The sequence below is a fragment of the Drosophila sulfurigaster genome, chromosome 3 (assembly GCF_023558435.1).
Source record: "Drosophila sulfurigaster albostrigata strain 15112-1811.04 chromosome 3, ASM2355843v2, whole genome shotgun sequence".
In the NCBI taxonomy this organism is placed as follows: Eukaryota; Metazoa; Arthropoda; class Insecta; order Diptera; family Drosophilidae; genus Drosophila; species Drosophila sulfurigaster.
The window spans coordinates 49,421,967-49,437,870 of NC_084883.1; the positions used below are offsets into that span (position 1 = coordinate 49,421,967).

A 15,904-nucleotide genomic window follows, 5' to 3' on the forward strand; every position below is an offset into this window, starting at 1 on the left:
ACTGTAATACGAATCGAAACAAATAGTTAAACAAGTTGTTCCACAATCGCTCTCCCCGCCCGGCACAGTGCCCTGGCAACAGCAGCATCATCAGCAGCAGCTCTCGCAATCGGCACACGCCACAGGCCCGCCCTCGCCTACGAGCATGTCCTCGGGCTGCTCTTCACCCGGCTACTCACCGAGTCGCACTCTGGATCTGTCCGGTTCCAGCTCAAGTTTCTCGGATCGCAAAGCGGCGGCAGCTTGCTACAACTACAAGGGAGGTCCTGTGCATGAATGGAGCAAGGAACAGGTAGACACGCTGTGAACTATATAACAAAAGCTATATAACAAAAGTTTTGCTAACTCAACTATCCTTCGATGCAGGTTGGACACTGGCTGATGGGCATCGAACTGGAGCGTTATATACCCGTCTTCAAGGAGCACAATGTGGAGGGCGGTGCGCTGTTGACCCTCGACTCGAAGGACTTCAAAACGCTGGGCGTTTGCGGTGATGACAAGCATCGACTGAAGAAGCGATTGAAGGACCTCAAGGCGAGCATCGAGAAGGAGCGCAAGGACATGGAGCGAGAGCGACGCGAACGCGAGAAGGCCATACGCAAGGCCGAAAAGAAGGCGGCCAAAAAGAAGTAGTTGAATTCTCTAGTTGTTAAGCAAACAAAGTAGCCAAAAAGTAAAACCATATACAATGCATATAAAACGTAGCACTCCTAAGTATAGTAGCTCTATGCAAGCCACACAACATACACACAACATGCAAACAAAAATACATACATATAAATAAATCTATATATATATACGATTATATAACAGTTATAATAATAATAATAATAACACTTAGCATAATGCATACGATGAAACGAGTAAGAAGAAATCATAATTTATTTGTACAACACACAAAAAACAAAACATCTATTATAATACGTACTACATTTTAACTTATTGAAATTAATGGAACCCTAGACTTAATTATGAACTATGCTAATAAATAACAAACAAAGAGGAATAGAAGTGGAAGCAGAATGAAGAAAAGCTGGTCAGCTGGCAGTAAAACCCAAGTAGCAGACCAAATAAAAAGAACTCTACAAAATCAACACACACACAACAGCACTTGAGCAGAGAAACACAGATAAACTTCAAACATCCAACAAAAAAAAAACTGCACACACAAAAAACACACACTGAACCAAGAAGCTAAAACTAAACAAGAGAACGCGTTGGACTGACTGATTTTTATGCTTAATTTATATAGTTGAAGAAGATGAATCGAAATGGAAATACTTTGAACCAAAATAAGAAATAACACATTGAATTGAATCGAAACGCAAGGAAATAACTTAAGGAATTCGCTGAACAGACTTGACTAAAAAATATAATAATAACAATGAAAGAATGAAATCAATTTATAATCTTAATATGTAACTATCATGTATTTGTAATATCGTTTAAGTCATCTCTTTCATAATTTGATCATTTTGATTGTGCAATTTAATGATTAGCGCATATTACGATATGATACTAGATATGACGACTATGTATATGTATTCAATCTAGCCTCGTATATTACATACAATATATTACTACATATATGTAACTGTATTTGCCAAGATATTGTATGCAACTAGCCTCAATATTTGCTAAAGTATTCACACATTTGCTATACACATATATACTCGTATATAACTGCAGAGTCATTTAAGTACTTAAGTAACCAGCTGAAATTAATTGCAATCACAATTGACTTTATCCCTTTGTTTGTGTACGTTGTGAATGCGAATCGGGTGTGAATCTGTCTTTGTATGTGTATGTATGTATGTATCCTTTAGTTGTAGTTGACTTTTCTGTGTATAAAATAATCTGTAGTTGATTTAGTGATTGTATTGCGTTTATCTTAGTTTATGTTTAGTCTCTTATATTTGTGCTCTATTTTTTTGTTGCAATAAACTTTATATTTTTATCACTTGGAAACACTCGGGGGATGGATTTTGTTCGTCTGCTGTTGCCTCTGTAAACTTTCGGACTTTGATTTATAAACAAACGAAAAGAAAGAAAGAAAAAAACCAAAATTTAGCAACTAGACTTTTGTTTGATTATTAACAATTAGCATAATAATACTTAAAAACAAACATAACATATATACTATCTTATCTCTTTGACTTTCTATCTCTCTCACTATCTCTCTCTGTCTCAAAACTCTGTCTTCTACATATATTTGACTTTTAAGACCCCGATCGCGACCCACAGAGGGCGCTTCACGTGCCCCGAAGATTGTCAGCGATCGGCAGCGCATATTCACCGCATGTGCATTAGTCACTCGTCTCGTCGCAAGTCCTTAATATAGCTTTTGAAAAGCTCGCCTCTAACAGTGCCACAACAACCGTTAAAACTTACGAAAAATACCAAAAAACCAAAAAATACTTACGATAAATACCAAAATGTTAATGCTCATGCAAGTCGAATATCATTCGAAAACCTTCTCAAATTCTTTTCAAATATTTTCTAAAACATTCTCATCAAATTTTTGCATTCTACCTTTTCGATATACGACTTTGGTGAACGTAACATAAGTAATTTAATCGATACGAATTGAATAATGAGCAAATCGCTGGCGTTTTAGAAAGTTCTCCAAAGTGACGTTCCCTTCCGGATATTTGGGAACAGATTGTGTCACATAAGTGCGGAGCGTGAAACGCCGCGTAATTGACTTAAATATTGTTGTTTTTTTGAACAAAATGTTTTTAAGTTCGACTTTATTTTTGGGTAATTGTTTGTACGCGTTTTTTACATCACATTTAAACAAAACCAAAACAAAGAAAATTTAACAAAAAACAAAACGATGAAAAAAAAACCAGTTTAAAATTCGTAAAAAATTTAAATCAAATTAAATCATACAATGTATTTTTGGGCTGCTCGACTCGAAATTCTCAAAGAGTAGAGTCACCCGGCCGCCTTATGAAAACAAAACGAAAATGTTAAAAACACATTCGTGCCTTTTTCCATTGTGAAAAACCGTCCCACAACCACTAAAAACAAAAACGAAAAGAAAAACTGAAAAGTGAAAGAAAATGAACACGAGAGAAGGAATTTTCCACCTGATCTCTGTGCCCGAATATGAAGAAAAATACTTACGAATACGTTAAACCATTTTAATATCCCGCAAATGCCTTAAACAACAAAAATTATATTACCCATTAGATGATTAAATTTAACTATTATTTCGCTTGTAGTTTTTATTGTCTCGTATCTTTTTTAAGTCCCAACATTTTGCAAAGCAAAGTCCCAATGCTTTACTTGGAGGCAACAGTATGGAGGAGTCTTTTCTATCCTTTCTTGAAGTATATTTTATGATATTTCTAAAAATTTATTACGAAACATTTATTCTCTTTACTTTATAATGTAATTTGAACATTTACTTCTACTAATTATTTATTTATTTTCTTTTTGATTTACAACTTTTCGTGTGAGTGTTGAACATGTGTTTGTGTTTGGCTGTTTTTTACTATTTTATAGTATTACTCTTTGTCCGTCAAATACGCAGTAAGGAATTCCTAAGTCTGACTGTCCGTCTGTCTGCTTTACGTAAGTTAATTAACTAACCCGTCCTTAAAGCTATTCAAAATGAATGTAGATAACCGGCTTCGTTCTCATTAGTTTTGATTTAAACATCAGCAACTAAATTCTATGTCTGCACATCTCTAAGCGTCTGCTTCGAATTCGACTTTCTGAGTTCTCTTCGGTTTCTAATCAGCAAATCGGATATTAATTCTATCAGCATAATTAAAATACACTTGAACAATGACAATGCAATTAACTTGGCTAGTTTAATAGTTGTAATAGATAATAAAGTCAAATTAACAAGTCATTCAAAATAATAAGAATTACAATAATACTAATTCATGAATAATAATAATAATATATGTATGTCTTGCCATTGCGGTAATTAGTACTCGACATCTCCAAACAAAACAAAAAACAAAAGTATAATAAACTTAAACGTAAACATTTAAATGCAGTCAACTATTCTCATTTGGTGTCAGACAACGTCGACTGCGACGTCGACAGCGAACTGATTTCGCTCTCTTATCAGTTGTTGCTGCGTCTTCGGCTGCTGCTGCTGCTTCTTCTTGTTGTTGTTTTTGTATCTCTATTTGTGACTATGACGCATGTAAACAGATTTCGATTTTCGACAACGCACAAATAACAAATGCGAGTGTGCAACATGCAACATGAGAAGACGCATTTATCGGAGAGATTCGTTGCGTTGCCGACCTTTACACAAAAAGATACACTTTTCTCTTGCTTTCTCAATGGAATTTTTGTGTGTTATCAATTGGGAATTTTCCATGCCGGTCAGCAGCCAGTTTTTGTGTTGCAGGTACTTGAAATATGTTCTCTGAATAGTTTTCATTTGAAACATATTTTCTTATTTAGTTTATGCTGCATCATAATGAAGGATGGAACGATTAATAAATTCCTGGAAAGTGTCGCATTGTCTTGTAAAAACAACCCATAAAGTTGTTTACTTCACACAATGCAAATCGCATCGTGGTGGTCCATTAAAAAATATTAATAACAAGTAAGAAAATTATAGTCGGGAGTGCTCGACTGTGAGATACCCGGTACCCATTATAAATAGAAGCAAAACAAATATAGCCTTCGGTATATTTTTAGTATTTTTGCTGTATATTTATTTTGTATATTTCAAGAATGTGTAGTATTATTCTTAAAATCTACCAAATTGGCATACCGCAAAAATACTAAAAAAAAATATACCGAAGTGTATGTTTGGTATTTTGTTATAGTGCTACATTCAAAATATACCAAACAGTAGTAAAATATACCAGATTGTCAGGAATAGAATTTTTATCCGACCGAAAATTCTGAGGAATCATAAATATCTTATTCAAAATTCTTACTTGTTGTTCAACTTTTTTCCATTTTTGGGGGAGAAAGTGGGAAATGGGCGTGGTAAAAAGTTGAAACAAACTTGATCTGGGTGCAAATATAACAAGTGTTGTCGAAAATTATATTTCTATCTCTTATAGTCTCTGAGATTTAGGTGTTTATACTGACGGACGGACAGACATACGGACATACTTTATATAGTTGGAGATGCCTCATTCTGCCTGTTTCCTGTCGGCACAAAGTTCTAATAGCCTTCTACTCTAAGTGAACCGGGTATAAATACAATAATAATAAAATCTCATTGACGTTAGACCCCCCATTGACAATGCACTGATAACAGTCCGTCATTTAGTATATATGGTATTTTTGTAGGTAGTTACAGCTACTATCAAGTACTACTTAAAATAGTTCGTAGACAAAATTTAGTGTTACATTCTGTCTGGAATTGCTAGGAACTACACGTGGTTGTTAGCTGTAATTATGTGAGAGTTGTTGCCAGGTGATTCAACTTGCAGTTCCGATTACAACAGGCAAATTTTATTTGTTTAGCCTGCGACCTTATCAAAATAAATCGCATGATTTCAATATTCACACAATTTTTCCGACTTGTTTTGATGCTTTGCTCCCCTCTGATAAGCAGCGACAACACAGAAAAAAATATACATTTAGCTTATTACAAAAAACACAAAAAAAAAACATAATGTTGTTTTAAAAATAGCCAGAAAATGCGCAAATGATGTGTGAGTGAGTAAAAAAACAAACTACAGCTGTTATAATGCTTAGCAGCCCTCCAAGAGTCATGTCTTTAATACCCTTAGGTATTGCAATCTTATCGTAAATACTGCCTATATCGCGAGTCATATAAGTGCGATGACTATAATTGGGTTTATTGTGCGATTATTATTGCTAGTATTAACAAGAGTTTCAGGAATTGTTTTTATCTTTCCTCTTTTATAAATTCTGCAACTAATAGTGCTTCTTGCTATTTATTTATTGTGATTTTCATTTAGAAATTGTTGAAATTTCACTCAATTGAATCAGTTGTGCAGAACGATTCCGGTTTGTGGCAACGTCACAGCATCATCAGGAGAAGAAGAGAGCAAGAACCATTCAGCTCCTCAATTGAATATTGAACAATAAACACCAACAGCTGAGGCGCAGACGTTGACTGCGACACCAGCTGCGACTGCGACTGCAACGTCGACGTCGACTTCGACGCTTAGCTGTGGGCTGCGGCTTAAAAGCAAAGGCGCCAGCGACGACGCCGCTCAATTATCAAGGTGCGCTCGAGCAGTCAACAAGTATCAAGAGGAAATCGCAGAGATCGCAGCAGGAATTTTGTGTGAACGCGAACGAGTAATCACAATAAAGGAGAATCTCAAAGCAAACGGAACGCAACGAGATAACAAAGAGCAGAAGAATTCACTTGTGCTTTAAATTAAATTTGATTTGTTTATGTGATAAACAAACGCAACAACTGATTTACAATCAGCGTCGTGTATTGTGAAAGTTTTTCTTGAACGAGATATCTAACAACAAAAAAAAAGATATCTTTGATTATATAACTTGGCTTATCAAACCATAAAACAACAACAATAATGACGGGCTATAATTCCAATGGTGACGTGGCTACCAGCAATGGCAATCACAACAACAGCAACAGCAATGGCACGAATGGCAACAGCAATGGACACAGCAAACCCGTTGAATACACCGCACAGGAGCTGCACACGTAAGTTCCAATAAGAATACTACAAAAGGGGGCGTGGTTCCGACCGGGAGGGGGGCACGCCAAAAACTAGTTAAACTTCAATCAACTATAATTGATAGTTGATGGCAAGTTGCGTGCGTTTTAAATACAAGGTTACAGCTATTATCCTTACGCCCTTCTTAGCCAAAGACGAAGTCGGAACCCGCTTGACATACTAACTATGTATACCCAACTAATTGTTTGGCTATTATTAAGTTGTAAGTTGAATGCACCGCAGCTACAAAAAGAAAGAAAATCGATACTTTTGTATGCAGCTCAACAGGCCTTGACACAGTTGAGACAAAGTGTTCACCCTAGTTAGTAGTAAGCCAAGCATTATCCAGGCAACCAAATTCAAAATTTCAATATTTTCCTCATTTTTTTTTTTTTTTGAATCGAAATTTGTAAATTAATATTCGAAATCATATGTCCATTTCGCGTGCGATCTTCACATTGATTAGTAAACAACTGCCAAAGGTAGGCAACTTTAAGATGTGTTCTCGCGACTGTTGCTCGAAGCAAGGAGGCGCCAACAACAAGGCCGGCAACAGCTGCCTCGACAAGAAGGGTGGCGGTGGCCACAAGGAGGAACTCGTAGTCCCGACACCCCAGAGTTTGCTGTAAGTCTCCGCGTCTCTCGATGTTGTCTTGGAGTTGGCTTTTTACTTTTTTCTTCTACCTTCTGTTCTTCATCATCTCTTACAATTTTTGCACTTTTTAATTGAGTTCTTCTCATTATTATTTTCAAATCAGCAGTTTAAGGGCAAGGCTGTCGTCATTGAAATGCTCTGAACTCTGTCCTTGATCTTGCCGCGGCGTATCAGCAGAAGCCCAAAGCATAAATTAAGGCAGTTTTTTATTTGATTTCTATATTTATTTATAATTCAAAACAGCTACTGGGGGAGCTGCTGAGCTACGCTAGCTCAGCTTATCAATTTGCGTAGCCCTCGTTGGCTCATTAAATCGAATCGAAACGAAAACGTTGTCCCATTAAAAAGACATCGCGACGACATCTTCAATAGAGTGAGAGCTGCTTGTCTTTTGATAATGCTCGCTCGCGCCTACAAATGCTAATGCCCTCAGATACGATCCGGTCAGATCTAGAGCTACAGTTTCAGCTCCAGCTTTAGCTTAGCAAACAATAGCAACAGCGATTAATGGTTGTTAGTTGTTCGCGTGCTTATGCAACGTGTTTTGGCCCAGTTAACCAAGTAAACACCGTCAACATTTGATTGGCTATCCAAAATGGGCGTGTGTCGCGATCTTGACATAGGCCTTTATCTTGCTTCGTTGCTTGCTGGTCGTATACTTGATATGTGGTCTCTGTCGGCGTAGTCAACAAACATGTTGGGTAATTGGCTTGGCGGCTAGCTGCTGATAATAGCTTGAAGTGTTTACTTTGGCCATGTCTGGTTTGCTTCTAACCAATTTTGTCGATTCACTTGCGAAACTGGTTCGCAAGTCTCTAAACCATTTAATTTTCTATTAAATTTAATTTTTATTTTATTTTTTGCGTCGCATTTTTTGTGTCGCGTGTTCTCTTCTAACATATCTGTTGGCATTTTCAAACATCAAAGAGATATGTTCTGGATGCTTATTCCCAAATTGATTCTTACTCTTTAGCATAGCCGGTTTTTGCAGATTTCGCGTGATTGCGTCAATAAGTCTGATAGTGTGCCACAAATTAAGTATTATAATTTTTGTGTGTCTATTAGGTAATTATACAATCGGTTTTTAATGATTAAAAGATTATCAGCTCGCAAGGAATGCTGACGAAACGCCCATTGAGATTGCAGCACGTGGATCGTTGGGGGGCTTCGAGAGGATCGCGGGCTTCAGTTGTCAATCAAAACAAATAAAACGTCAATAAACTAGATTGTCTGAGTCTAGAAAGCTAGACCAAGCGGAGCGTTACATATACCAACTATCGATAGTTACAGCATTCCATAAGTTTAGACAAGTTGATTAATGTTTTCATTTCAGTTTTTGATGTAACTAAGTTATTTATAAAGAACTAATTCTAATAGAGGGAAAAAAATACATATAAATATGCGATAATTGATATATGAACTCAATCGATACAAACTTACTATCATTATTTAAAAAGGTTTTTAAAGGAAACTATCATTGGAATTCAAAATAGCTCCACAAAGATCAATTTTTTAAAGATAAGTTTCACAATTGGCAAGACTATTGATATTTATCGATATAATTACTGATAGTTTGTAGATCTCAATGCCAGATATGAATCTACTTTATTGTTTACCTCAAGGGAAATACATTTTGTCAATTTTCTAACAATTGCAGCGACAATAACAATCGTATCCAATGCTCACTATCGCCCGAGGAGGTGCGGGCCCTTCGCGTATTGAATGAAGACACGTTTGTAGCCAATCAATTCCTTATCGTTGTGATTGTGTGTCCCAATGCGCGTCTACTCATATTCTAGTTTACATCTCTCAGCCCCACTCTGCTGGTGGCTCTTCTTGTAATCTTAAACGTTCTCGTTCACGTTCTTGTACTTTTTGTCTGTCTATATTTATACTCATACTATTGTTTTGATTCATCAAACTAATTGTCATTTGTATCTACCTATTCTTTTATCAAAGTCATTATTTTGTTTATGTAAAAATCAAATGTGAAAAATATCTTCCAGTGTTTTATACTTCGCTGTTGCGAACATATCGACGTCTCTTTGTCACTCTTTGTTTTCTTAAATTTAAAAATGTATCTGTCTTTAAATTGATTTTCTTCGTTATTTTCCAACTATTTGGCTGCGTAAACTAATTGATTTGTGTCTCCACAGGTATCCCTATGAGGTGATTCAGGAGATTGCCGACTTCATTGTGAAGCGCGCTGGCATTCGTCCCAAGATCGGCATCATTTGCGGCTCAGGACTCGGCTCGCTTGCCGACATCATTCAGGATGCCAAGGTGTTTGAGTACGAGAAGATTCCCAACTTCCCCGTCTCCACAGTGGAGGGTCATGCTGGCAAGCTGGTCGTCGGCACCCTGGAAGGCGCCAATGTGATGGCCATGCAGGGACGTTTCCATTTCTATGAGGGTTATCCCCTGGCCAAGTGCTCGATGCCTGTGCGCGTAATGAAGCTTTGCGGTGTGGAGTATCTGTTTGCCACGAATGCTGCCGGTGGCATCAATCCCAAGTTCAATGTCGGAGACATTATGCTGATGCACGATCATGTCAATATGCTCGGTTTCGCTGGCAACTCCCCGCTTCAGGGTCCCAACGATCCTCGCTTTGGTCCACGTTTCCCCGCTCTGGTCAACTCGTACAACCGGGATCTGATTAACAAGGCTATTGAGATTGGCAAGACGATGGGCATCGAATCAAATATTCATGTCGGTGTCTATTCCTGCCTGGGTGGGCCCACATATGAGACTATTGCTGAGCTTAAGGCACTGCGCATGATGGGCGTCGATGCGGTGGGCATGTCCACGGTGCACGAGGTCATCACTGCCCGCCATTGCGACATGAAAGTGTTTGCCTTCAGTTTGATCACCAACAAGTGCCCCATCGAATACAGCGATAAGAAGGACGAAGAGGCCAACCACGAGGAAGTCATGGCCGTTGCCAAGAATCGTCAGAAAGCCTGTTGCGAGCTCGTCTCCCGCCTCATTTGTGAAATCCAAAAGGGCTCGTAAATTAACAATACTGGCTCTGGAATGACGTTGGAGCGGATTATCTCGGGTGTTCGATATAAAAATCTACCTTTAGAACAAAAATTAGATTCTTTTTCAAATTTACAGTATAAGCTAATTCATAGACATTATTTAATTTTAAGAATTAAGAATATACAAAATGTTTTAGTGAATACAATTTAATGCTCGCGTTGTTGATTTATTTAGGGCTCGTCCTAAAAGTATGCAACTCTTTTTTATATCTGACTGGTAGTCGGTAAAAATTACATCTCAAAAGTATGCAACACTTTTTTGATATCTGACTGGTTGTTAGTAAAAATTGCACCCTGAAAGTATGCAACACTTTTTGGTGACCGGCTGATGGCAAGCTAAAAATGCAAGTCATTGTATCCTTTGATAACCCCATAATCCTTGAATGCCAATCGCTGGCGCATGTCCTTGCAAGTCGATTACAACTTATCCTGCGAAAATCTGCCAGGATTTGGCGGCACTAGAGCTAAAATACTGCAAAGGACATTTTTCTTTTAGGTATAACTCCAAGGATATTTTTTCGATTTGAAAAGGACATACTTTTCTGTGCTCCTTAGAAGCGAAACTACCGATTGGCATTCAAGGATTTTCCAATTGACATAAAAAATTTCACCTCAAATTTTTCTAAGGGGGAGATGCAAAAAATTCGAAAAAACCCGAAAAACCACTGTAACTCGGCCATTTCAAGGACGATCGGGATGTCCTTTGGCACATCGATATAGAATGTCAGTAGTAGTTGATTGTGATAATAAAATCCTTGAAAGTCCTTCAAACAGCCGAAATAAAAGGACTTTATCGATTTTTAAAAATTCGCTTTAACTCGTGTGTCCTTTGAAGGATCAGGATAAAAGTGGTGTCAAACGACAGCTTTTGAGTAACCCTATCATGCTACCAAAAATGGTCCCAATCGTCCTTGTAGTTTCGGAGTTACAAAGGATATTTTGATTTCGACCAAAATTTTGTCATCCTCAGACTGAAATTTTACAAGTGTCGGATTCTTAGATGACCCCATACTTTTTTAATGCAAATCGATAGAGTTCGTGCTCAGGATTCTAGCAAAACAAATATTTCGGAAATCCGTAAGGATATGCCGAAACCAGAGACTGTTTTCTTCACAGGACTCCATTTTATTTATAGCTGTAACGGCCTTGAAATCCTTTGTATGTATAAGTGACTTACCTTTTTGAACTCGTGGAAAGCAGGATTATGGATTGGCATCCAATGATCCTTAATGGTCCTCCAGATAAGAAATCTATAAGGATCTTTTAGTGATACCTCTATATAGCAACCAAAATGGTGTTAAACATAAGCTTTTGGTAAGGACCATCAAAGGATATTCAAATCGTCCTTACATATATTGAATTAAAAACTATTTTAATTTTTTTCTTTCACAATTTTGACAGTATAAATTCAATACTTGTAAACAATAAACAAAGTAAAAGGTAATTTTTGAACATTTTTGCATAAATGTTTATTTAATAAAAACTATAATATATAGTACGAAATAAGGTTGTAACATAATAAAACACAAATACTAAAATAGGCAAAAAAATAAAACTAGATTAAAATCGAATTTCGAATAAACGAAAACAATATAAAATTAACGAGAGCTCGATGGTTTTTGTTTCTTGGGTTACTTTTCTTTTGGTGCTTTGCAGTTATTAAACAAATGCGAATTTTGTTAAAGTCGTTTTTGAAATGAATACATATAGAATATATATATAGCTTATCATTATATACAGGTAAAAATTGATCAACTCTCGCGATAAAAGGGCATTTTCGAATGAAGCGAATTGAATTTGCGTTTATTGCATAGCTCAGTGCAGTCGCAGTATAAATATGTATACGTATGCGTATATGTGTAAAAGGATATATATATATATATGTGTGTATATATAAAGGATGAGTTTGTGTATAATAGTTAAATAGAGAGAGTAGAGAGTATATAAGGATATGCGCACGTCTTGTGGTCGTGAGTGTGTGTGTGTGTGTGTGTTTGTAAATAGTTCTAATCGAAATACATTAAGTTCTCTTTCGAGATTGTAAATGTGCATACAAAAGTTATTTTGTTTGTGATTGTGTTCAAGTCTATATGGTTGCATTTCTTAGTAGATCCGATCTCTCTTCTTCTAGAAGAGTCCGCGTTCCTTCTTCAGCTTGGTCTGCTTCCACACCGGCAGCTGTTCGAACTCCTCGCGGCTCATGCCAAGCGCCAGCTGAAAATCATCGCTGCTCAAATAGAGCTCCAGTCGTGTGGGCTCCACGCCCTCGGGCAGCGGACGCGCCTTTAGCACCTCCAGTGGATACTCGGTTTGGGTCATTTGTGCGAGCATTTCGCTAATGGGCGTGGCCACATCGCTGCGCCCGTCCTGCAAAGAACAATTTAAGATTAAACAGTTGTTACAATAAGGAAGAGTAATCAGACTCACCTCTAGATTGATTTCACGCACATCCTCGCGCTCAGTCCAGGCGGGGAAGAGTGCGCGGAAAGCGAGCGGCTCGAGTCCAGCCCAGACAACGTGTCCCTTGATGCCGTGGAAGGCGGCGGCCTCGTTGTCACCGTGCTTGGCACGCCAATAGTCGACGGCCGTCTCGAGGGCAGCGCGTCGCTCTGAGATCAAGCGGTTGACACCCGCACGATTGTCGTTGGTGGGACTGCTGCGCTCCTCCGAGTTGACTGCAAAGTACACAATTAATATCACACTATAATATGGATAACTCCAACAACTTACTCTTAACATCCTCGAGTGGCCACCAGCCCATCCACAACCACAGCTCATCGCCATCGTCGAGCAGGAAGATGGTTGGCTGTCGTGCATTGTACAGCTGCGCCTGTGCAAACGGATACGGACTGTGGCGATCCTGACAGCGAAGAGGGTCCATCAACTCAACTGCCTTGAAGATGCCCTGTGTGCTCGAGAAGTTAAACAGTCGCAGCGTATAATCGTAGATTTTGCTGTTGCCCAACAAGCTGCCATAGTTGCGCTGCTCCTCCAGACCCAAAGCCTGCTTGCACACAGCGTTCTCTTCGCCTTCTTCTAGTTGCAGCAGCGTGGCACTTTCGCAGCTAAACAGATCCGTTGGCAACTGCTCGATGAGCGATTCAGCTGCAGCCAAAGCCACAGCGCGTGTGTGTTCGGCACTCTTGCAACCATGCCAGAGCAACACTTGGCCCTCGGCACCGTGCAACAGCAGCATCGAGCTGCGTGAGCGCAACTGACGCGATTCGCAGGCAACCTCCTTGAGCAGCGTCTCCTCGGTCACGTTGCCTTGCAGCTGATACAAACGCCAGCTGGCACGCCGAGCCAAGCACTGTTCCTTGCGTCCCTGATGCTGCCACAGCTGCTTGAAGAGACGCACAAAGGCGGTGCATTCATCGCCCTGGGCCACACGCATCTGGGCGCCCTTCTCCTTGTCCAGCTCGACGGTGAGCAGCGCAGCGGCGCCTTTTTCGTTGGCACTCGAGTCCTGACCCTGCCAGGTGAAGTAGACGCATCGATCGCGTCCCACAGTGCTGCGATTCGAGACCTTTCCACTCAATTCTCGCACTGTCACCGAGATCTGATAGACCCAGCGCACAATGTAGCTCTCAGCAGAGTAGAAATGCGCATAATCCTCGCGAGCTTCGGCTGAATCAAAGTTGAACTCGTGTATCTGCCACTTGTCCGTGGACTTGGTGATGACATCAAAGTGTCGCATCGTGTCGTTGTCATAGTAGAAGTTGCCACGTCCCAGATTCGATTGTTCGAGCACCAAATTCGGTTCCTGATACGCTTCGCCCTTGTGCAAAGCGACGCCATTGAGAGCACGCACCACATGCACTCCATTCGCCAGATAATCCTTCTCGAGATCCTCACGCTCCAACTCGGGCCAATCGCTGAACTTCTCCTTGAAGAGCACCGTCTCCATGTTCTGTGTAATCTTGCCGAGCACACACCAATCGGGACGCTCCGCTGTGCGCTTGGCATACTTCGTGGAATCGCGTCTGCCGACGATCGCAGCGTAGTTGAGAGGATTCAAATAGCACTGGGCATAGTCAGCAGCATCGGTGGCTCCGAAATGTTCCTGTGCCAAACGCATGGCAGCGCGCTTGGCATCCGAGGGCGCATTCTTGCCATTCCACACATAGAGTTCGCTGCCAAAGTCAAAGACGAGCACTTTGCGTGTGTCAAGCATCTCCACCTTGGGAATGCAGCCCCAATACTTGTCAAGTGGCACCAGCGTTTCATCCTGATACTCGTAGATCTTGTTTGTTTCGATCAAACTGCTCTCGAACACATCGTCCTCATCCGCATGGCCGCAGTCCGCAATCTCCGGCTGCTGCAGTTGCTGTTCATCCGGCTGACCAAGCAAAGTCCAAAACTGACGCCACTGTCGTTCATTGACATACTTGCCATCGGTGAGTATAACTTCTTGGGCAGCTGTGCAACCTAGATCCTTATTCTCCACGATGGCAGCGCAAATCTTCTTGCTGCGCGAGATCTCTATGACATTAGCAAACGAGCCGACGTAGCGGAAAAGTTGTGCACCAGCTACAAGAATGAAGCAATCGCCTCGATTCAGCGAGAGTTGATTGGGAGCCACGAGGCGAGTTTGGACGTGAGTGCGTCCCTTGACATGCAACAGCATCAACGACTTGTGGGGCAGCCACATTTGCTGCAGTGGCAGCGAAGAAGATTTCAATGCCACCGCTTTAAAGTCCTCAATGGAGGCGAGTCCGGCAATGGCCTCAGCTGCCAGATTGCCGCGTTGTCCATCTGCAAAAATATGGAGAAATGGATTAGTTGAATGAAGTAGAAAAAGAAGAGATTTCAGACTTACATGACTCGAGTTTCTGGCGACGCAACTCGCGCTCGGCGATGCCAGTTTTGATCTCTGTGTATTCGGAGCTAATGTCGCTGCGCTGAGCCAAACTCTTGAGCGGATTGCGTGCTGCACGGCGTCCCTTGGGGCCTTGTATATTGCGCTTGCTGACCAGACTGTGAGAGAGAAATAAGTTATATCAATTTAGCCACACTTTAATGAATTCCTTCAACCTACCGCTCTGTGGGCTTAATCTCATCAAACGCGCTAATCTCCAGCTGCGTTTCCTCGCTGTTCTCCGGCTTCTTCGACTGCGAGGCAAAGAAGTTCTCGAAAGTCTCCTCATCATCCAGACGCGGCACTTGTATGCGTGCCCCAATATTTGTGGCAGCTGCTGCACTCTTGTTGTTGGCCAACTCTTTGTCCAGCTTTGCATTGCGTGGCGAACTCCGCTCGGCATCTGAATCGGAGCTGCTGCTGTTGCTGCGACTGAGAGAAGGTTCTTCATCCTGTGCATTGACCACGCTCAGACTACGCTGTGCTGCGATCTTCGTGTTTGTGCTGCCCACCATCATCGATGGACTCTTGGCGAGGCCGAGTTGCGGCTGATTGGCACTGCGCACCTCCAGCATGGGACACTTCTTGGCGGCATCGTTGGGAGCACGCTCAAACTGCAGCTCAACGGGCGACTGCGATTTCTTCTGCAGTCGCCCAGCGACTGTGTACTTCTTGGCATCAGTTGGTTCTGAGGAAGATA

General features: G+C 40.6%; 3 protein-coding genes and 1 long non-coding RNA gene across 26 annotated transcripts in view; 2 read left to right on the top strand and 2 right to left on the bottom strand.

Moving 5' to 3' along the window:
• The window catches only part of LOC133840940 (uncharacterized), a 47,516-nt gene extending 40,957 nt beyond the window's left edge, over nucleotides 1-6,559 (top strand). For 6 of the 11 annotated variants that reach the window (XM_062273152.1, XM_062273153.1, XM_062273160.1 and 3 more), the window contains 2 exons: nucleotides 27-292; nucleotides 367-952. In XM_062273152.1, the coding sequence (XP_062129136.1) occupies nucleotides 27-292; nucleotides 367-633 (533 nt within the window). In that variant the 3' untranslated portion in view covers nucleotides 634-952. Of the gene's footprint in view, nucleotides 1-26; nucleotides 293-366; nucleotides 953-5,915 lie in introns of those variants that run through there. The other 5 variants (XM_062273155.1, XM_062273161.1, XM_062273158.1 and 2 more) reach the window with 2 other exon arrangements.
• LOC133840952 (uncharacterized) lies at nucleotides 1,488-4,544 on the bottom strand. The gene is made up of 2 exons (XR_009894230.1): nucleotides 2,423-4,544; nucleotides 1,488-2,359 (listed from the first exon to the last, which is right to left on the bottom strand). It is a non-coding gene; the product is annotated as an uncharacterized LOC133840952 (long non-coding RNA).
• LOC133840947 (purine nucleoside phosphorylase) lies at nucleotides 6,503-10,497 on the top strand. 4 transcript variants are annotated; one of them, XM_062273173.1, is made up of 4 exons: nucleotides 6,504-6,637; nucleotides 7,117-7,275; nucleotides 8,963-9,037; nucleotides 9,462-10,497. In XM_062273173.1, exons 1-4 carry the CDS (start codon nucleotides 6,504-6,506, stop codon nucleotides 10,315-10,317), a joined length of 1,224 nt encoding a protein of 407 aa, XP_062129157.1. In that variant the 3' UTR covers nucleotides 10,318-10,497. The 4 variants fall into 4 exon arrangements, with proteins under 4 accessions (XP_062129154.1, XP_062129157.1, XP_062129153.1 ...); XM_062273170.1 differs by lacking the exon at nucleotides 7,117-7,275 and having other exon boundaries at nucleotides 6,503-6,637; XM_062273169.1 differs by lacking the exon at nucleotides 8,963-9,037.
• Nucleotides 10,498-11,789: 1,292 nt separating this feature from the next.
• LOC133840938 (supervillin) overlaps nucleotides 11,790-15,904 on the bottom strand; it is a 174,897-nt gene continuing 170,782 nt past the window's right edge. For all 10 annotated transcript variants that reach the window (XM_062273136.1, XM_062273134.1, XM_062273135.1 and 7 more), the window contains 5 exons: nucleotides 15,385-15,892; nucleotides 15,166-15,323; nucleotides 13,077-15,101; nucleotides 12,774-13,021; nucleotides 11,790-12,713 (listed from right to left, as the gene is read on the bottom strand). In XM_062273136.1, the coding sequence (XP_062129120.1) occupies nucleotides 12,474-12,713; nucleotides 12,774-13,021; nucleotides 13,077-15,101; nucleotides 15,166-15,323; nucleotides 15,385-15,892 (3,179 nt within the window). In that variant the 3' untranslated portion in view covers nucleotides 11,790-12,473. The remainder of the gene's footprint in view (nucleotides 12,714-12,773; nucleotides 13,022-13,076; nucleotides 15,102-15,165; nucleotides 15,324-15,384; nucleotides 15,893-15,904) is intronic.

Bases quoted from the DNA above. Each gene is read 5' to 3' on its own strand.
- LOC133840947 (XM_062273173.1), top strand. From the start codon at position 6,504: ATGACGGGCTATAATTCCAATGGTGACGTGGCTACCAGCAATGGCAAT. The intron at 7,276-8,962 runs GTAAGTCTCCGC...TAACAATTGCAG, and splicing joins CCGACACCCCAGAGTTTGCT to CGACAATAACAATCGTATCC. The intron at 9,038-9,461 runs GTTTGTAGCCAA...GTGTCTCCACAG, and splicing joins CGCGTATTGAATGAAGACAC to GTATCCCTATGAGGTGATTC.